General features: G+C 37.5%; 1 protein-coding gene across 1 annotated transcript in view; it reads left to right on the top strand.

Moving 5' to 3' along the window:
* Positions 1–22,886, top strand: part of LRRC36 (leucine rich repeat containing 36) — a 54,220-nt gene that overhangs the window by 19,860 nt on the left and 11,474 nt on the right. Inside the window, exons 4-8 of the mRNA XM_054579326.1 lie at positions 281–377; positions 5,957–6,039; positions 15,704–15,831; positions 17,413–17,464; positions 21,172–21,339. Coding sequence (XP_054435301.1) covers positions 281–377; positions 5,957–6,039; positions 15,704–15,831; positions 17,413–17,464; positions 21,172–21,339 — 528 coding nt within the window. The remainder of the gene's footprint in view (positions 1–280; positions 378–5,956; positions 6,040–15,703; positions 15,832–17,412; positions 17,465–21,171; positions 21,340–22,886) is intronic.

Below are 22,886 nucleotides of genomic sequence, written 5' to 3'. Positions count from 1 at the left end.
AAATGATATAACTTTCAGCTTTAAGATTGGGCCATTTAGGTTGTTTACTGCCCAAGCTCTACTGCAGGGCTAGTTACACCTATGTGGCAGTTGTTGCTATGGTATCCATGTAGTCTCCCTGAGTTACTATTTGCTCCAGTGACAACATAATAGCATTATTTTGTAACCTGTCTCTAACAAAAGACTGGTCTTTAGTTTGTACTCTGTGAATATGGTTTTCTGACTCATTATGGTTTAATTTGAAAAAGAAACATGCTCAGATCACGATTTTTGCCTCCAGATGACCGAGCCGTGAGAGAAAGTGAGAGAAAAGCTGCCAAGCTGCATTTTAGTCAGTTGGGCAACAGTGAAAATTTTCTTTTAGAAGTGGAAAAAAGGTAAGAAGATTCTTTACAACAAGTTTTTTAGTTTGTATCTGGACATAGAGAGCAGTAAATTCCTGCTTAATTTTCTTTGTTTTCCAGCAGAAATCTCCACAAGTTGTAAGGATCCTCAGATCTGAAATAAAAGTATCTATCCAGCATATTGAGATTTATCTGGAATGAGAATCTTGCCCTCAGTGGGAACGTTTCTCCTTTCTTAAACTATTGGATCTGCTTTGAATATAATTGTAATTCTATTAAGTTGTTTACAAATCTTAGAGATACTATAAGATAATTTGTTATCCCCACAAATGCTTACAAACCCTTTCCTGGTAGAGTTATAAATCAGTACATGGTCTTTTCCTATTGAATTAGGAGCATTATGTTACCATGGGTATGGTTGTTAGAAATTCATCTGTTAAAGAATAATTGAAGCATTTCTCTACAAAACCAAAAGTAAACAGGTCTTAAAGCTCTAAAGTATCAGAATGGTAAAATTTCTATTCCTTGTTACTAAAATCCTTTCAAAATAAGGTACCACATCTTCTACCCCAAAACACATGCTTTTTATGAAAAAGTGGCTTTACAAGACTTCTGGTCAAGATGGCAGTTAGGCAGACATGGCTCACCTCTTTGCACAGCCACATCAAAATTACAACTAAAATATAGAACAACCATCACTCAGAACCATCAGAAATTGAGTTGAAAGGAAGTCTGACAACTACAAAATTAAAGAAAACACATCCATCCAGACTGGTAGGAGGAGCACAGACATGGAACCAGTTAGTCCCTCACCCATGTGTGGTGGATAAAATGTTGGGAGGGGTATTTTGGGAGTGAGGGGTCCCAGCCCCAAACCATGGCCCTTAGCCCAGGTTTCCAGTGCCAGGAAGAGAAGTCACTATACTTCAGCCTGCAAAAACCAGAGGGGATTAGGTCAGTGGATGAAACTGCTGAAGCCCCAAGCAGTTCCTCTTAAAGAACCCACACACGAACTTACTCGGACTCACTCCCTCTGAGCTCCAGCACGAGGATGTCAGCATGAAGGGCACCAGTGGCATACAGGGAGGGACTAAAGTGTCTAGCATCAAGAGCTTGGGGGACAGCTTCCTCCCAGACAGGAAGGCAGGGAGAGGCCACTGTTCCTTTTTTGAGCCCTCCATCTAAAGAGCCACAAAGCCTGCAGCTAGGTGACATATCAGAGACTCCATCAACCTGGCTAACAGTGTTTGCCTCACCCTGGTGATCCCCTAAGGCGCCACCCCACCCAACTTACAGCCCCCCAAAACTGTTAACAGTGGCTTTTCCATATAGGTGGCTGGTCTTGGCTCATGCTTCACAACTTCCTAAATCCTCTCAAACAAGCAACAGCTGGCCTCAGGGAGCCCCAGGCCGGACACCAGCAGCCTAGAATCACAGCTTGGCTTCTCCTGGGAATCTCCAAGCCCAGCACAAGCAGCAGCCATCTCAGATGGCTTTACAGCTCAGGCAGGGTGGCCCCAGGCAAAACACAGGTGGGGGCTGACCTTGGCCTGCACCACGCGGGACACCCAAGGGTCAACACACCCAGTGGACAGCTACAGACCATGTTGGAGCACCACCGCCATGCACAGCTGATCCTCCACAGAGGGCAGAGGTTGGCGGTCAGTGGTCACAGCCAGTCCTTGCAGCTGACTGGCCTGGGTAAATCCCTCCCACTGACCTGTCAACAGCAATCAAGGCTTAACTACGCAGAGGGTGCACCTTGAGTACCCAGCTTGGGTGATGGGGGAGGCTGTGCCACTGGACCCTACAGGATACCTACTGCATTAGGCCGCACTACCAAGACATGGAGTCAAAGCGGCTCTGCCTAACATGTGGGAACAAACACAGGGAACCTGCCAAAATGAGGGGACAGAGACACGAATGAAAGAACAGATCAAAGCTCCAGAAAAAGAGCTGAATGAAATGGAGATAAGCAATCTATCAGAGGCAGAGTTCAAAGCACTGGTTATAGGGATGCACGAGGAACTTAGCAAGGACTCAGCAGCTTAAAAAAGATCCGGTTGGAAAGGAAGCATACACTAATTGAAATAAAGAACAATTTACAGGGAAACAACAGTAGAGTGGATGAAGCAGAGAATTAAATCAATGATTTGGAACATAAGGAAGCAAAAAACAACCAATCAGAAGAACAAGAAGAAAAAAGAATCCAGAAGAGGGTAGTATAAGCAGCCTCTGGGACAATTTCAAGAGGTCCAACATTTGCCTCATAGGGGTGCCAGAAGGAGAACAGAAAGAGCAAGAAGATGGAAATCTATTTGAAAAAATAATGAAAGAAAACCTCCCTAATTTGGTGAGAGAAATAGACATGCGAGAGAGTCCAGGAAGCACAGAGAGTCCCAAACAAGACGGATGCAAAGAGGCCCACTTCAAGACGCATCATAATTAAAATGCCTAAGGTTAAAGATAAAGAGAAAATCTTAAAAGCAGCAAGAGAAAAGCAGTTAGTTACCTACAGGGGCGTTCCCATAAGACTGTCAGCTGATTTCTCAAAAGAAACTTTGCCGTCTAGAAGGGACTGGCAAGAAATATTCAAAGTCACGAAGAGCAGGGACCTACAGCCAAGATTGCTCTGCTCGGCAAAGCTATCATTTAGAATCGAAGAGCAGATAAAGAGCTTCCCAGACGAGAAAAAACTAAAGGAGTTCATCATCATCAAACTGTTATTCTATGAAATGTTAAAGGGACTTAGTTAAGAAAAAGATCAAGTCTATGAACAATAAAATGGCAATACATATATATCTATCAACAACTGAATCTAAAAAAACAAACTGAGCAAACACGAAGCACAGAGACAGAATCACAGGTACGGAGAGCATTTTGCTGGTTGCCAGATGGGAGGGAGTTTTGGGGGAATGGGTGAAGAGGTGAGGGGATTAAGAAGTACAAATAGGTTGTTACAGAATAGCCATGGAGATATAAAGTACAGTATAGGAAATGGAGTAGCCAAAGAACTCACACACATGACTCATGGACGTGAACAACAGTGGGTGGATTGCCTGAGGGATGGAGGATACTGGGTCGAGGGGGGCAAAAGGGAAAAAATCAGGACAACTGTAATAGCAATATTATATATTGCTGTAAATTGCAATATATATATATATAAAGTGGCTTTACAACTTTTGAAAATTAGGAGTCATTTACAACAATTTAAATAATACAGATAAGTACAGTGAAAAATGTCAAAATCACCCCATATTCTGCTACCAAGAGTTACCTACTAGCAATGTTTGGTGTACAGTCTTCCAGACGTCTGTGTGTCTATGGATAACATGTAGATGTATCTATTAGTATTTTTTTCTGAAGAGAAGAGTAATGCATGCATATTGTTGAAAATTTGGAAAGTATACAAAGAAATACAAAGAATAAAATAGTAACTCAATCCTACTAATAAGAAATAAACACTAATAATGTTATGGTAAATATCCTTTTAGTCTTATGTATATGTATATGTGTGTGTATATAATAATAATAATATTATATGCTATAATTATAAATAGTAAAACTTATATAAAATATATTTATTTTATAGTAATTTGCTTTCTCTAAATACCATTTTTAATATAATACATGAACATATCCCCACAATATTATATATTCTTCATTAGAATGAGTTTTTTATTTTTATTTGCTTGTTTATTGCCTTTCTCCACTAGAACGTAAGATCCATGAGAACAAGTACGTTGCTTCTCTTGTTTATGCAGTATCCCTTGTGCTTAGAGCAGTGTCTGACACATATAAGGTGCTAAGAAATAATTTGTCGAGCCCTGGATGGTATGACTCATTGGATTGTGAGAAGCAGTCATTCAATGTTTCTCTCCCTTTCTTTCTCCCTCCCTTCCTCTCTCTCTAAAAATAAATAAATAAAATATTTTTTTAAAAAAAGAAATAGTTTGTTGAATGATGAATAAATGAAGGCAATGCCTGTTGGCCTGAGATCTTTCTCTTTTCTAGAGACTTTGCCTATCTCTGCTCTGAATTCATTGTATGTTTTATAATGTAACCTTCAGAGAGCATCCTTAGTTTCTTATTATTTTCTTTTTAAGTTACCTATTTTTAAAGTCAGGTTTATTGAGGTTAATTTATATAGAGTAAAATTCACCCTGCAGTAGAAAGAAATGGAGTGTTTCTTAAAAATCATTTGTATAGCCCTGACCAGTGTGGCTCAGTCGGTTGGGTGTTGTCCTGCAGAGCTTGAGGTTGCTAGTTCATCTCCTGGTCAGGGAATGTACCTGGGTTTTGGGCTGGGTGCCCAGTTGGTGGCCTGTGGGAGGCAGCTGATCAGTATTTCTCTCCCTCTCCCTCCCTTCCCCTCTCTCTAAAAATAAATACATGAGAATATTGTTTTTAAAAAGCATTTGTATACATGTATTTTATAAAGTAATTTCTATCTTTTTAATTAATTTATTTATTTTAGAGAAAGGGGGAGGGAGGGTGAAGGAGAGAGAGAGGGAAACTTCAATTCATCAAAAGGTTGCCTCTCATATGCCCCAAAGTGGGGACCTGGCCCGTAACTCAGGCTTTTTCCCTGACCAGGAATTGAATCAGTGACCTTTCTGTTTGCAGGCCAAGACTCATGCACTAAGCCATACCAGCCAGGGTGTAATTTCTATTTTAAATGCATTGGGGTACCCTGCTTACTATAGAGATACAGAGATGAATTATGTATAAATGAATAAACTTTCTGGTAAGGCAAATAATTAGTGCCATAATATTTCTGTTTAGTTACCATATAATGATTACAAAATCAGAGGTAAAATGTTACTCAAGTGCCCTGTATTCTCTTACAAGCTTTCTAACCTTGGGTGAAAAAAATTTTTTTCAAGCCTTTCTGAGTCCCAGTTCCCCCAACCCATAAAATGGGGATAATAGGTCATAGGAGAGCTTTTATGATTAAATGAAATGGTGGGTATAAAGTGCCTGCCTCATTATGGAGGTTGTGTACTTACTGTACTTCTCAATTTAACTGTAGTACATTACAAACACTTGACTTTTTTTCTGTTTTTCTAATTAATGGCTATAGTTATTGGCTATGTGTGTGTATATAATAATAACAATATTATATGCTGTAATAATAAATAGTAAAACTTATATAAAATATATTTATTTTATAGTAATTTGCTTTCTCTAAATACCATTTTTAATATAATACATGAACATATCCCCACAACATTATATATTCTTCATTAGAATGTCTCCATTTTAATTCTTTGCAGCAGAACCTTCCTTTCTGTGTTTTGAGGTTTTTAATTCAAAAGAAAATATCTTATTCCCTCAAAATAATTCAGACCTAAGTTTGCACCAAGAGTCAAGTATGAATTTTCTGGCTTTCATATTTGAAAGGCTGAGCTATAAATGTCCTTCTCTATCATGTTCCCAGTAAAAATATGACTTTAAAAATGGATTTAACTGAAATTTTTGTGAAATTAATAAGTTCTAGAGCATTTTAAAATGTGACCATCATGAATTAGTGTTTTCTAAATAGCATTAATTGGTGACTTCAGAAACCGTCTTTTGAGTTTTAAATCAATTATTCTACATGACAGCTCCAGGGAGAAGACAATGAAAAACTGTGTGACCGATGAGAGCTCTGCATCAAAAGTCAGTACTGATGTTGACAACAGAATTGAAACTGGTAAGTTTTCTCTCTCTAATCACAAATGATTGAAATATTAGTTTTTTCAGCTTTTGTGATGAATCTTGGGTAGAATGAAGACAAAATAGTTGAGAAATGACATAGATTTGAAGCAAACACAAGATTTACTGGCTGTGTTTTTCCTTTCTCTCACTGCCAGGAGAGCCCTATTTATTGAGCAAGCCTAAGCCAGAGCCAATCAAAGCACACGCTGTACTTGGAGTTCAATTTCATTTATATCACTTTACATCATTAGTACACCCTGAAAGTTGCATTGCCAGTCCCCCACGGACCCGTTCACATTGCTAAGGTGATTGATACATTAGCCAGAGACTCATGACTCATCTGCCATCGATGCAGCTCACATCCTGGACCTTTTGTGCTTCTCCACCTGGAACCTTTGCAGCTGCAGAATCTATGTTTGTGCTGTATTCCTAGGCAGTGTTGCCTGTAAGCATTGTTGGTAATTTACTATTATTACAATGGTTATGCCACATTAATGTTGGTGCCACAGGCTAGAAGAAAGCTTTCCACTGGAGAAACTGCATGCCATGGGCCCTTATGGATTAACCTGGCACTTGTCAGATAACCTTTTTTACTTGAGAAAACTTTCTTCTGTGTCGAGGCCTCTATCCCTCTGAAGGATCTATTGAATTATATACAAACTCTAAAAGTCAATCTCAAAATCCCAGCAATAAATTTAGTAGATTCACTGTGTAGTTCAGACATTAAGGGTTTTCAGTTTATAACATATAGTCTTTTATTTTCCTGACTTATCTATCCATGTGGACATTTATTGACAAGCCATTTTTATAGTATTTCATGGTAAAATAAGCCATAGTGAGGCATGATTTTTATTTTCCTTTCTTGGAAGTCTCAATGTACATAGGTCATGGACCATGTCATTCTTTATTTCATTTTAACTTTTTTTTCAATCCTCACCTGAAGATATGTTTGTTGATATTAGAGAGGAAGAAAGAGAGAGAGAGAACCATCAATTGGTTGCCTTCTGTATGTGTCCTGCCTGGGAACCAAATCCACAACCTAGGTAGGTGCCCTGACCAGGAATCTAACCCATAACCTTTTGGTATATGGGACAGTGCTCCAACCAACTGAGCCACCTGGCTAGGGTATCATTATTCTATTTTAAATAGCATTTTTAATATTTCAGAATTGATTAAATTATATTGTAATAATTTTGGAAAATGTTGAAAAGCATGAAGAACAATATTTTAATCACTCATAAATCTTTTCCCTAAAGAGAATCCCAGTTAATTTGGTATACAGCCTTCCTGTCTTTTCTAGGTACAAGCATTTATATGTCCACTTTCAGAAAGACAAAGATACATTGAAGCATAATTTGCCTTTTTGTGTGAGCTGAATTAAATTTCACTTATGCCATATTACATCATTACCGCACACAAAGATTCGCTCCATGAATTAAAATGTTTTAAAGTCCATAATCTCTGCTGAGAAGAAACTGCTCTATGAGACACAGGGCCCTTTTCTAAAGGTTCTTAGAAGCTCCAGCTGTTGCCTGGGTTTTTTTTTAATATAAAATTTCTTTTGCTATTTTGAAACGTTAAAGAGCTTTGCTTTCCACTGAAAATTATATTTCAGCTAGATCCCTGGGGAGTTTTGCCTGTAAGTACTGTTGGTAATTTGATATGACTAATGTGCTTATCATGTTAATGGTCCTGCCACAGGCTAGGAGAAAACATTTTGGAAAACAGTTCCCACTAGCTCAGTTGTTCAAAACAGTGTTTTCCCACCACTTAGAATAGGCAGGGAAATTCCAATGTCTTGGATCCTCATCTTACCCTCCTTACTATGTAATCTTTGTCTCTTTCAGAGGTTCCTCTCTTTCCCCACACCCCTTAAATAGGCATATCTAGACTATGTCTTTAGACTCTCTTCTTTCTCTATTCCTTGTCTGTATTGATTTCCTCTATTTCCACAGCTTGCTTTATTTCCTCCCTGTGACTCGTAAATGTATTGGCCTAGCCTTGACAAACTGTATCAGGCTCTCTCTGCACCAGTCTACCATTTCTGTTGACCAACTAGTAATATACACTTGAAATCACAGCTGGATAACTTTCCAGCCCATCAGGCTAAAGACGTTAAAAAACCAAATGAACCCCTTTCCTCTAGCTCTAAACTGCATCTAGGGTCTCATCAGTGTTACCCCCGCTTTCCCATTACTCAGGCTCAGAACCTTAGTGCTTGGTATTTCTTTCTCCCCTAAAGCACAGCTGAATGTTCATACTCTATAGTATGATCCACAATTGACAATCTTTTCTTTCCCTTTCCTAATAGTCTCTTAACAGGTATGCTTAGTAGCTGTCATTTACTGAGTGTAAATGCTGGGCCAGGCTCTGTGCATTATCTTGTTTAATCCTCACAGCCACCTCGAAGGAGGATATAATTATCCTTGGTTTAAAGATGAGGATACTGAGACTCAAAGAGGTGAAATAACTTGTTCTAGTTATACAGTAAATGGCAGAGCTAAGATGCAAATTCTGGTCCATCTGTCATCAAAGTCCACTTAACCATTACACCATGTTGTCTCCCAGTCCCTTCTTCCTTCAGTGTATTTTGTACTTTCCTGTCAGGGTAATTCTCTTAAAACTCAGCTGTGATACTTGTACTTACTTGCCTGCTCCAAAACTTCCATGGCTCCCAATCACCTACTAAATTAAGATTCATTAATCTGACATACAAACCTCCCCTAAACTCTGGCTGCAGTTTCTCTCTTCGGCCTACCCTGTAACCTTATCTTCTGTTTCTTAACTACAGTGTCCAATGCTTCAATCAAACCTAACCACTCCCTCTTCCTCAAATAGTCCTTTCTTTTTTCCTTCATGTGCCCCTGAACTAATGCTGTACCTACTGCTTGGAATGTTTTAATCAAAATCCTGCCCTTTCTTCATGACCTAACTCAAAGCCCATCCTTTTTAGTGCAACTATTTAAATTGCTTCAACCAAAAAAAAATTGTTTTTTCCATAAACTCATGTAACTTATCTTCTGGTTCATATACTCTGTAAATAGAAAATAACTTTAAAGAGTGGATATTGTGTTTAGATGCATAAAAATCTTAATGAAGTCCTATTTTTTGTTACTTTGCCTTTTGATGTCACATCCAAAACACTGCCAAATCCAATGTCACGAAGCATTTGCTCTGTTTTCTTATGAGTTTTATAGTTTTAGGTCATACATTTAGGTCTTTGAGCCATTCTAAGTTAATTTTGGGGTATGGTATTAGGTAAGTGTTCAACTTTATTCTTTTGCATGAGGGGTGGGGCATGGGTAGTTGCCACTGTGCTAAGAGCTGAAAATGACCAAAATTAACACCAATTTACTTTCTAAGGCTTTGTTTGGAAAATGAAAGCATTCAATCCCAAAATAACTATATTAGACAGATTTTGCCAGCATAATTGTGGCCTACATGGGAGACACATGCAGAGTGCTTCCTTCTCCTCCATATTTCCTTGTCTCCATAGTTTTTCCTTTTCCAGAATGTCATGTAGTTGGAATCATACAGTGTGTATCCTTTTTAGACGGCTTCTTTTACTCAGCAATATAGAGTTAAGGTCTCTCCATGTCTTTTCATGGCTTGATAGATCCTTTCTTTTTTAATGATGAATAATGTTTCATTGTCTGATTATACCACATTTATTCATTCATCTCCTGAAGGACATCTTGGTTGCTTTCAAGTTTTGGTAGTTATGAAAAAAGCAGTTATAAACATCCATGTGCAAGTGTTTGTGTGTACATAAGTTTTCAGCTCCTTTGGGTAAATATCCAAGTGTTTAGTTTTGTAAGAAAATGCCAACTGTCACCCAATATAATCTTTTAAAATATATTTTTATATACCGAGTCTCTTAAATTGAACTTTCTTAAACTGGATTCATATTCTCAGAATTTATGAGAATGGTGAATTTAAGAAACACTGAAGTAGATGGGCTCATGCTACAGAACCTCAGAGTGTGCTAGGAGCAGAGTGGGGGAGATTTTGTGGCAGATGTGGAAACAAGCCCTTAATGGCTGGAGAGCACTGGGATGGCCTGAAAGGAAGAGCGGGGCATGGGTTGGTGGGACTGGTGTGAACAGCGTGGAAAGTGTTCATGAACACGGCAGGTCATGGAGACAGTTGAGTGATATGTGGTCTGGGTAGGAGGTTTGAGTTGTTTAGAAATGGTCAGATTATTGGAGAGCAGTGAATGCCTTACTGAAAATAATTTACATTTATCCTGAGGGTCTATGCATACAGTATACATACATTTTGTGAGTTGAAAGGAGTCCTGCTTACTTTTAGTCAATTTCTTTTGCCTTGAAATGGAATCACATCTAAAATATACTGACATAATGCATATCTGATATAATGCATATCTCATTTAAAAATAGCAAGGAAAAATTTACCCTTTACAGTCACCCTCAATGCCTCATTCCTGAGTCTAGCAGATGTGTCATTGTCTTCTTAATAATTCATTGATATCCATCCCATGTCAACGTGTTGATTCTTGTCTTCTAGTTTAGTCATGGTGCTATTTTAGTTGAATAAAAATCAGGCTTGGGCCCTGGCTGGTGTGGCTCATGGATCAAGTGCCAGCCTATGAACCACAAGTTTGCTGATTTGATTCCCAGTCAGGGCACATGCCTGGGTTGCAAGCCAGGTGCCCCACTGAGGGCGTGCAAGAGGCAACTGATCAATGTGTCTCTCACATATTGATGCTTCTCTCCCTATCTTTCTCCCTCCCTCCCCCTCTCTCTCAAAAATAAATAAATGAAATTCTTCCAAAAATTTCAGACTTGGAATAGGCGAGAACTCCTAAAATAGTAGCTTAAACAAGATAGAAGTTAATTTCTCTCTCATATAGAAATCCAGATGTTGGCAGTCTAGAGCTTTTATATGAGTGGGGAAGGGTTCTTAAGAGGTGAATAAAGTCAATCTCTGCCACAGTGGAAATGAGAGCAATTCAGCAAACAAGTGTATATCTACTGGACAAATCTTGTGTTAGAAGCTAGGCATATAGGAAAATGGAACAAGAGTCAGATTTTCAGATACTTTCAGTGCAGAGATTTATCACAACTGATTAGGTACAAGTGAGGCTGAGATAACTGTGGCAGAGATTAAAAAAAAAACAAAAACAAAAACAACAGGGGGGAGAAGCAATAGCAGTTTGTGCTGACTGGGGACCTAGAAAAAGGTTTCACAAAAGAGAAGACATTTAAATTGGGCATTCAAATAGCATTCAGTAGGAAGAGTTGATCATTCAATGCAGTGAGAATGGCACCACAGTACAGGTATGACAGATTAGGAAGTTGATCAGTTTGTGGCTGGAGCAAAAGTGCCTGACTCAAGTCAAGTTGCAAATGACCTCTTTTAGTAACCATTTCTATTTTATTTTCTTGCAAATGGGTAACAAAGATTTTTATATGAAAGGTATGATTAACTGTGATTTATAGAGAGAAATCAAGCTAGATTTAGATAGGCAACAATTAGAGGCAGTAATCCAAGTGGGAGATAATGAAGACCTGTCTGACATAGGGCCATAATAACAGTGTGAATGCAAATGAGGAAGTACAGATTGATTAAATCCTTGAGGAATGAGAAGAAGACATGGAAATAAAGCCTTAAGTATTTTTACCCGCATTGTTTTGCTAGAGAGTCTAAACTTTAGAAGAGTTGAATTTCTGAATAAAAGACATATCAGATATTTAAGGGGAAAAAAATACAAGGTTACAGGCAGTCTGTTTATGGTGAGAGAAAAACCACTGATTTCCTTTCATGATTATCATATCTGCAATGGTTATCATATATTAATATTTCAGAAGTCAGAGATTAAGTTGTTTCCATCAGAATTAGCAACTTAAAGGAAATGGCTCAAGGCTTCATTTATTTTATAGACTACTGCTAGACTAGTTCTGCTCTTAAAAATTTGTTTCAGTAGAATCTAGGATACAAGATGTTTATTGGAAATCAGCACCAAAAGGAAACAGAGGAAGGAAGGTGGAGCAGAGAGAGAGAGCTAGAGTGAGGACTGCCTGCCAGAATGTCCCACAACAGGCAAATGCTTGGGCCTCATTCAGTCACTGGATGTAGACCACCTGTGGAAGGGAATGACATCAGGAGGCAGTTCTCCAAAGCTGAGGCAGACCCCGAAGAGCAGCAAGTCCTTCCTTGGAAGGGATCTGGGCAGTGCGCCTCTTTTTCAACCTCACATAAATTACAAGGTTTTTGGCCAAAAGTGTGAAGTGGGGTTTCATCCAACTATTATTACTGGTATATGAAGTAACCAGCTATTGGTTATTTGCACCTGTATCAGCATTATAAAGCCACTTCTCTGTCACTACAAATATCAAACAATTTTCAGTGGTTAAAAAAATGTTGAATTATGGTTCTATCATATTGGTTATGTGGGTGTAAAACCTGGAGTAGACAGCAATGACATAATTACATTTGCTTTTGGAATTAAGTTCTGGATATATTTTATATCTGAAGAAAAAGAAGAAGGTAAATTGAAGTCTAAGACAAGAAAAAAAGCCAGTCTCAGACTGCAGATTGCTGCCTTTTCCTGATTTTTCCTAATTGTGGTAAATGGCATACTTAGTTATAATGGCAGCAGAGGCAGTTTTTCTTTTTTAGGAGTGAGCCTATATCTTGGCAATGACACCAAAAGCATAACAACAAAAGGAAAAATAGATGAATCAGACTTCATAAAATTAAAAACTCTTGTGCTTCAAAGGACAGTATCAAGAAAGTAAAGAGACAACTTACAGAATGGGAGAAAATATTCACAAGTCATATATCTGATGAGCATCTAGTATCCATTCTATAAAAAGAATTTGTACAACTCAATAACAAAAACACAAATAACCCAATTAGAAAATGGGCAAAGGATTAAATAGACATTGCTCAAAAGAAGATATGCAGCTAGCCATCAAGCACATGAAAGATGCTCAACATCGCTAGCCATCAGGAAAATGCAAATCAAAACCGCAGGAAGATCTCATTTAGACCCACTAGGAAGGCTAGACTCAAAAGGACAGATAACAAGTTATGGCAAAGATGTGGATGGGAAGGATGTGGAGAAATTGGAACCCTCGCATATTTTTGGTGGGGAAATAAAATGGTATAGGATAGCTTCTTTGGAAAACAGTTTTTCAAAAAGTTAAACATAGAGTTGCCATTTGACCCAGTAACTCCACTCTTAGGTATATACCCAAGAGAAATGAAAATACATGTCCACAAAGACTTCTGCAGAAATGAAAGCAGCATTATGGCCAAAAATCCCATCAACTAATAAATGGACAAACAAAATGCAATTTATCCATATAAGGCATATTATTCATCCTAAACAGGAATGAAGTACTGATACATGGTATAGTACAATGTGTATCTTGAAAACATAATGTTAAGTGACAGAAAGCAGATATGAAAGATCAAATATTGCATTATTCCATTTACGTGTGATGTCCAGAATATCAAATCCATAGGGTCAGAGAGTATATTGATGGTTGACCGGAGCTGGCGGTGAGGAGAGAATTGAGAGTGACAGCAAACTGGGTTTCTCGTAGAGTGATGAAATTGGATAGCAGTGATGGTCGCTTACCTTTGTGAATACACTGAAAATCACTGAATTGGATACTGTAAAAGGGTGAATTGTATGGTATATGAATTATATCTCAATTATAATAAAGATTTGCCTTCCACACACAAAAAAATGTGATTCTATAGAACTTGGTAATTGAGATTTGAGATGAGTCTAAGAACAACTTTCTATCTTGGGGGAGTGGGTGAGCAATAATGCCAATACTAAGATGTAGGTAGGGGATGGAGGTGAAGGCTGTCATCAGAAGTGGTTCTGGAAGTGAAGATAAGAGTTTGGTTTAGAAAATACTGACTTCTCAGTTGTCAATGGGGCACTCTTTGGTTGGGGGGTGCAGTTCAAGAAACTTAGGTTTAGATATCAAAAGAGAGATAATAGTTAATAAATTTAGATTTAGAGTCATTCAACTTTTGGTGACAGCTAAAACCAAAGAGAAGGTATGATAACATTCAGCAAAGAGTTTGGACCTTAGATTTGCTAGAACCAAGAAGAAGGTTGAAAGACAAAGAACCTGTGAATCTAGAAAAGAGCATTAGTGTGGTAGGAGGAAAACACAGATGGAGCAATGCCTTGGATGCCTGGGATGTAAGTGTTAGGTGTTGTTCTGTAGGATAAAGGTAAGAGGAGCACTGAACCCAAAGTCATAGCTTAGTAACCATTCTCATTTTTCGCTAAGAACCAGGTTTAAACAAGCATTTCTGCTTTGCCTTGTTTTTTTCTGTGTTATTACTCTTATAGGAACCGGAGAACAGAAACTTTGAGAGCTTATGTCCCTTTGAGAAAAGTAGTTTGGCTAAGCACAATAGTGGAAGAGCATCTTGTGTTAAAACCTTAAGACATTTCAGTCCCTGTAGGCAACTCAGAAATAGGAAGCACTTAAGAGCCCCAACTGGACTGAGGGGCTGGATTTTCAAAAGGCTGGCTTTATTTACTCTGTTTTCTCAGTTGTCCTGGCTTCTAGTAGCTTTCTGTTGCCAGGGCCTGCAGATGAGAACTAGCAGAAGAGCACATGTTTGCCTAAGGCCCAAGTTTTTGGAACTACCTTAATTCTTACACAATCCTGTTAGGAACAAAACCTCCCTAAACCAAAAACTTGTTTTCATCCACATTCCCCCAGAAGACCCCAAATCCCAGAATTCTACAATAAATTAGAATTTATTAAGAACGTGCAAAAGGTGTTATAACTGCACAATGTTATAATTTAATAGAAATCCTAACTAGTTCTTTCTTTTTTAATTCTTACCCAAGGACATGCTCATTGATTTTAGAGAAAGGGGAAGGGAGGGAGAAAGAGAAGGAGAGAAGCATCGATCGGTTGTCTCTCATATGCCCCCTGACCGGGACAAAACCCAAGCCATACCAGCCAATGCCTAACTAGCCCTTTTCAATAAGTTTCCAAAGTGGCCAGGAGTAGAATAAAAATTTTGTTTGTTTTTTTCTTTTTAATTTTAGAGTTGCTTCTCTAATAATAGGTTAAAAAACAAACAAACACAGAAAGACCCACTGGGAGCCCTAAGCATTTAGCATTCTTCTCTGAGAGGTAAAGGTCCTGATTAGTCTTTCTTTTTCCAAATGAGGAACTCAAGAAAGAGCCTGGTTTGAAATGATGAATCATAGCAGACTGCTGATGAGAGCCCTGGACATACACAATGTCAGATGTCTGTTTCTAGCTATCTCCCTCTGTAGCTGGAGATTGTTGAATTGGTCTCAAAGTTCCTTATTTATTCACTTATGAAATGTGTATAACATTCGTCACCTTCCTAATTTCTCTTGAGCACTTCATAATTTATGAAGCCATTGCATACCTATTTTCTTGTTTTAACTTCACCTCAACCCTAAGAGATAGGCAGATTAGGTTTAATCAGCACTGTTTTACAAATGAGGTAAGAGATTCAGAGAGGTTAAGCAATTTGCCCAAGTATACATGGTTTCCAAGTAGTGTCACCAGAACTAGCTCTCAATCTCGTGACTTCCCTTTTAATATCTTTCCATAAGACATGTTGCCTTTGACAGATGGTCAGTACTCCATTGTATGCCTTTTCTTTTAACACAGATTCAAACAAAGGACTATTTATTCCCTTTCCCAGCCGGGAAATAAAGGATTCCCTAACCAGCACTTCAACAACCCAATGCAACAGTATACCAGATCAGAAATTAGACACTTTTTCACTGGGGACACAGGTAATGTATTCACTTTCCTGCTGATCTGTTGACTGGTCAGTGATTAATACTAGTAATTCAGTGGGCTCTCGATTATTTCTGAAGATTTAATAGAACTTGTTTGATGAAGTATTTTAGACCCTTTAAAAGAAGGCAGGACAGGGGGCAGAGGACCTTCTGCATTAATTTCAATCTTCCCTTTCCCTTTCCCCCACTAACCTGTTATCAAATGTAGTATATTTATACATATAACTTTAGCACACTTTATGCCAGGTATTTTGGCCCTCAAACAGGGATGCATCTGTTAGAAATTTTGGCTGGTTTTTACATGTTTCCTCTCTACCCAATGTCTCCATCTCCTATTACCTTGCTTCTTACATTTTCTACCTCTGTCTTTTAATTACTGAATCTTATATCTCAGAGGTGACTTTCCCAAAGCTACCTCTTCATTGGAACAAAAGAAAAAAATCAAGTAAAAATGGTACAGTAGTTGCGGACAATGGGGAGGTAGAGATCATACAAGTTGGGGGAAATTTTTAAAATAAGTTCATAGTGGAAAAAAATGGAGCGGGATACAACCATTATATAAGACTTATTCGTAAGAGTGAATGTAATGCAGAATTGACTTCTTTATATTCAACTTCTCTTTTTGTCTACACTTTAAAATATATTATGAGCAATGAAATTGCTGAAAATAGCCATAAAAAGGAAAAATAAAAAGAAGCAAAAGCTCTGATTAATCCATTATATGGGTAATCAACACTGACTGGTAAAAAGTAATATTTTTTTCAGATTGAGTATATGCCTTTATCTTATAAAAAGACAGAGTAGCATTTAGTTGGTTTCTTTGTTTTTGGAAATTCTAATTGAGTGACTTGGAAGCTATCTCAGTTACCATTTTTAATGCCTTAGTATTGATTTAAAGGAAATAGAGATATAGGATATTCCAACAAAGTTAAATAGCTCCTTTTACACTAACATACCTAACTTTTTAAAAATTACTTCTTGAAGTGAAAGAAAAAAGGAAATTAAATAGCTTGCTGTGTATCCTTTTTATTTAAGAAATAGCAGAGGGATTTTTTCTCTGCATAACTACCTACCAAAACTATACTAAATATTTTAAGATGAGTTTTGAAAAAACAAACCCTAGATGGCTGGCTTCCTATTTTGTATCAGTTGTGACTCAGATTAATTTTCAGTCTATTAAAGCTCCCAGCAGCTCCTAGGGTTGATACTCAGCTTTACCAGAAGGTAAAATAAGTATGGGAGTTCTTCAAAAAGAAAAAATAAAGGTGGAAAGGGTTGTACCATCTAACTTCTATGCTGAGTTATCTAAGCAGGAAAAGTACAGTGTTTCACTGGAGTGTCCTTTACCATCTAAGGATTTTTTTTTTTTTTTTTTTTTTTTGTATTTTCAAGGAACCTCCTTACCTACTCCAAAGCAACTCTGGAAACTCTTTATATTGTGGCAGTTTTAAAATAGACTTAAACCTGGACCTTTGCTTGGAGGTCTGTTTCCCTAGTCTCAGAATACATAGGAAAGTATTCTGAATCACAGGTGTGGAAAGCTCACCTTCTCCTAAACTTTCAAACTTTTTTTAGATGCAGGAAGTGGCGAGAAGGGAGCTGCCAAGTGATAATCACCAGGAAGATGGTAAATATTTTCCTCACTGGGTATTTTTTCGCCACATTAATCAAAGAAATCTAGATGTAATGGGATTTGGGAGAAGAAGACATCTCAGCCCTGGAGCCTACGTGGTCAACTAACTCTTCTCTGCTTTTGTGAGGGGCTGCCCTCAGTGCTTAGCAACGTGTAAGGCATTTCTGGTTAAAGAATGGATATTCTGACTTCCTTTGTTCTTGACTTTTTGGGTTGGTTAACTATTCCTTGTTGCTTTTTCTTACCTTTCTTGCTATCTTTTGAATTTATAGTTTTTATTCATCCATTTTTTTCCCCTCTACTAGTTTGTAAGTTATACACTGTTTCTATACTTTTAGTATTATTTCCAAAACTACAATATGTGTTCTAAACTTATACAATTATAAAATTAACCAAGACCTTAATTCTTTCCTTAGATAACTTAAACACCTTAAAGTACTTTAATTCCTTTTAATTTCTCCTGATTTTTTTATACACACACACACACACACACACACACACAGAGTTATGGATTTTAATTCTCTATGTATTTTAAAACCCACAAGATACTTTCATACAGTCAATGCTCATTTCAATTTATCTACTTCGTTTGCCCTTCATTTCTTTTTTCATCTCAGATTTCTCTCCTGAGACCATTTTCTTCTAGCTTATAACACATTTTTTAGAATTTCCTTTAGTATGGGTCTACTGATGATGAACTCTTTCATTTTTCATTGTCCAAAAATGCCTCTATTTCATCATCATTATTGAAGGGTATTTTTGCTGGGTACAAATTTCTAGGTGGGCAGAATATTAAAAGTATTCCACTGTATTCTGTCTTTTGTGGTTGCTTTTGAGAAGTCAGCTGGAAATCTGTCACCTCTGGAAGGATAATCTCTTTTTTTCTCTGGCTGCTTTTAAGAGTTTTCATTTCCAATCATAGTTTCACTATGTCATGTGGATTTCTTTTTATCCTATTTCTTATTTATTACACTTGAATCTATGATTTGTGTCTTATTATCAATAGTTGTGGAAAATATTTCTTTTTTTAAAAAATTTTTATAGATTTCATTTATTCTCAGAAAAAGGGTAAGGGAGGGAGAAAGAAATGGAGAGAAAAATCTATTGGCTGCCTCTTGCACACACCCCCATCTGCACACTGGCCTGCTACCCAGGCATGCGCCCTGACCTGCAATCTAACTGGTGACCTTTTACTTTGTGGGACAACGCCCAACCAACTGAGCTATACCAGGCAGGGCAGTTCTGAAAAATGTTTCAAATATTGTTTGTGTCCAATTTTTTCTTGTCTTTCTGGGACTCTTGATTAAATAAATATGTATCAGAGATTTTCACTTTGTCCTCTTTGTTTTTTATTCCTTTATATTTTTCATCTTTTTTTTTCCTTTGGCTGGTCTACATTCTGGATAATCCCTTCTGACCCATCTGTAAATTCACTAATGTTCTCTTCATTTGTGTCTAACTTGCTGTCTGCTGCATTCTTAATTTCAATTGCTTTATTTTTCAGCTCTATAAATTTGATTTGGTTATTTTTTAAATCTGCTGTGTCACTTTTTCATAAGCAGAAAATGTCCACCTTATTATATACTGCTTTTTTTAAATATATATTTCTTTGAACATAGTAAACATAGCTGTTGTATAGGCTACATCTGTTAATTCCAATATCTGAAGTTTTTGTGAGTTGGTGTTATCTATTTTTTCTACTCATTCTCATTTATATTGTATTATTTCCTTTTTTGTTTGTTTTGACTATTTGCTGGCTATTATATTTGAAAAATTATATGTAGGAATGATTTAAAGTTTTGCATGAAGGTATCTTTTCCAGATCAGATTTTCATTTCCTTCTACCAGGGGCCTGGGGCACTATTATTTTGGAATCACCTTAATCCAAACTCAAGGCTTGAGCTTCCCTAGACCAGTCCGGATGATGTAAATTTGGATTACTAGTCAGTGCAGGTTCTGGTTTACTTCCAGTTTACCTTTACTCTGAAGGTTGTATTCTGCTCAGGGTTCTGTTGTAATGTGTGTTAGGGGGCCAAGAATGTGAGATGGTTTGTCTACTCTTTACCATGGATGGATCCGGGACTTGGACTTCTATCCCGGTTACCCTAAAAATCTTTAGGGTAAAGTGAATTTAAGTGCTAGACTTATCTATAGGAGGGAGAACCCCAAAATACTGGAAATATCTTCTGGATGGTGGGCCCGTTGGAGTACAAGCTTCCTCAGCTAGATGAGTGCTCTAGGAAACCATCTGTATCAGTGTACCAGCTGGCGTTGTTGTGGGAGGCTGCACTCGGCTTCAGTGAATTTTTTGAAGACTCTTTGAATGCATTTGCCCATTCCGTAGTGGTTGGTTTACGAGCACACCTGCCCATACCATGGTGAGTATTCAGCAGTTTTTGATCAAAAACAGCATGACCCCTGTGCCGCACCCTCCCTACTCACCTGATCTCACCCCAAGTGACAGTGTTGTTTCCTGGATGAAAAAGTCCTCAAAGGGAAACATTTTGCTGATGTGGAAGAGGTGAGTGAAAAACAGCAGAAGCACTGAAAGGCATCAAAATCGACAAGTTCAAAATTGTTTTGAGCAGTGGGAAAAAAAGTCTCGATAGGTGTATTGCATCAAATGGAGAGTACATTGAAGGTGGTTGAAGTTTGAACATGTAAGAATAAAAAAGCAATTTTTTATAAATAAATTCCAGTTTTTGGGGTCCCCCCCCATATGAGTTCTTGCTGTTTCCTAGAGTTTGGCCTACAAATTTCTCACCAGCTTATCAGCTCTTTTATGTTTTTTAAGAACATATATTAGCCAACTTTTTAAATATAATTTTTAAATATAGTTTATTTAAATAGTCTGAATTATCTAATTTCAGTACTTGTTCTTATAGTCTTTTTTGTTACATAAAGATATTGTTCTACAACCTTTCCCTTACTATACTGGCTGGCCCTGGGTAAAACATTAATATTCTTATAGGTCCTACGGACCTATACTTGGTTCCACTTTTTTAAAGTTAATGTGATTAACTCAGATATAGTATTTTTTTTCTTTCCTAAGGAAGCCCTTTAAGCATATGCAGCTCTGAAAGCCCTTTCTCTGTACTGCTCTGCTTGCCCCACTCTGAGGCTTTTTGGAGATGACAGATACACCTGTCTGAGACAAATGCTTTACAGCTAGATTAGGAACTTTCACAGGTTTTACATCCCCTGCAATTTAATTGGCTTAGGATAGTGGTTCCCAATGCCTGAACCTAGAACCTCTAGAGATGAGAGGGGGCTTAGATTTATTTTGGAGAGTCTATGAAATCATAGACCTGACAACTATGGTCTATAGACTGAATAAATAAAATCACAGCTATTGTCATGTGGGAGTATATCTAATTTTTCTTATATGAAAATCGTGTCCAGAAAATGCCGATGCTATAGTTTCAGGATGAAATTCCTAGGTGATTAGGTTGACGCAGAGTTTATCTCCAGAATGTTACAGATTCTTTGCTCTTTAATATCCAACATGCTTTTTTGTGTGTGGTGTTGCTACATGTAGAAGTCCTTTCATCATTTTATACTGCCATTTATCAAAATTATAAACCATCTCTCCCTGAGAAATTTTTCTGGTAGACAGAGGTATGGCCAATGTAGAGAGGTACCCTAATTAGGCCAAGAGTTCTTATTGTATTTTGTTCTTTTTTTCCCTTGGTGGTGGTTAGAATTCAGACACTACTCACCTCGCCAGTCCACAGTTCGATCCCCGGAGAAGATGGCTAGAGAAGGGTATCGAATATCTTTTGTGGACCATAAGTCTTCAGGTTCTTCTCCAGAAAAGGACACGATACCAAAACCTGATACTTACCAGCTTACCCATGATGCCTTATTGGGTAAACGCCTAGATGTGGGTGATTCTAGCCAGATTCATCCCTATCAGTTACCTTCAGGTGTTGGTCTGGAAAATTATGATAGCCATTATTCTCAAACTCTAACCCTGCATGGAAGTCTTGGTAAAAGGCCTCAGAGAAGCAAGAACTACCGGGAATATAGCATAAAGCCTTCAAACGACATGAAAGCTACAGCATCCCATTCCTGTGGAGATTTACTGGCCTCTCTGTCAAACCCTGACTCCAGCACTGGAAGACTTTTGAAACTTAGCTCAGGTAATAGCTTCCTGTCAGTTTATAGGCTTTATCATAGGTATTAAAATGGAAGGTACAACTGGAAATTTTGGAATTAACATTTCTTAAATTGCACTAGCATTACTTAATTTATATTTCAGAGTTGCCAATGGTCCATGGGACCTCCAGAAATCTTCAGGGTATGATTTTAACATAATAGATATATTAGAGAAATGTGAGATATATTATAGAAATATATTGAAGACATATGAGCTACATATATGTTATTTTAGTTAAATAGCAACCCAGGACATATGTGTAGTAACATCTACTCTAACCACAGTCACTTCTATTCTGAGTTATTTTTCAGAAAAAACTAGTTTCAGAGTAAGTGATGGAAACACCCTCTTTAGTTATTTATAAATATAATTTATTGAATACCTACTATATGCCAGATAATTTTCTAGCGCTGCAGATAAAGTAGCAAATAAAAATGAAGTTCCATGCATATTTTACCATAATAAAGAAAGTTTTAACTTTCATGGAACTTCCATTCTAAAGAAGGTAAGACAGATGATAAACAAGTTAGCATATAAATGTGTCAGGTTATGATAAGTGCTGTGAAGAAAAATAATTTAAGGGTATAGAGTGTAATAAGGGGGTGGTAAGGTTTTGGACAGAATGGTCAGGCAAAGTTTCTCTGATGAGATATAAAAATAGAGACTTGAATGAAGTAAGAGTATAAGCCATCTGGATAACTGGGGAAGGAATTTCTAGACAGTGGAAATGGTAAGTGCAAAGTTTCTGAGGCTGAAACATGCTTAGCGAGTTCAAGGAACAATAAGAAGGCCAGTAATGGCTGCACCAGAGTGAGTGAGAAGTGTACAGAGGAAGCTGGTAGTGAGACTTTTATTCTGAGTGAGATAAGAAGACATTGGATGATTTATAGTAGCAGAGTGACATGATCTAACTTAAGAATTACTGTAGGTTCTGGGTTGAGAATAGAAAATGGGGCACAATGGTGGAAATGTAGAAAACCATTTAAGAAGATATCTCTAGTAGTAGAAGTGGTAAGTATTGATTCTGAATATGTTCTGAAGATAACATTCCATGATTTTCTGGACTGAAGATGAAGTATGAGAGAAAGAAGGTCAAGATGACTCCAGGTTTGAGTCTGAATAACTGGAAGAATGGATCTATCATTTACTAAGATGGGAAACAGTGGGACAAACAGCTTTTAGGAGAGATAACAAGAATTTTGCCTTAGACATCTGAAATTTGAGGTGACTATTAAAACTTCTCAGAGATGACAATTT

Source organism: Pteronotus mesoamericanus, unplaced genomic scaffold (genome assembly GCF_021234165.1).
Source record: "Pteronotus mesoamericanus isolate MK-2021 breed Mesoamerican mustached bat unplaced genomic scaffold, CSHL_Meso_final contig_52, whole genome shotgun sequence".
Lineage (NCBI taxonomy): Eukaryota > Metazoa > Chordata > Mammalia > Chiroptera > Mormoopidae > Pteronotus > Pteronotus mesoamericanus.
The sequence above is the reverse complement of the archived record's forward strand: the minus strand, read 5'-3'. Positions and strand labels throughout refer to the sequence as shown.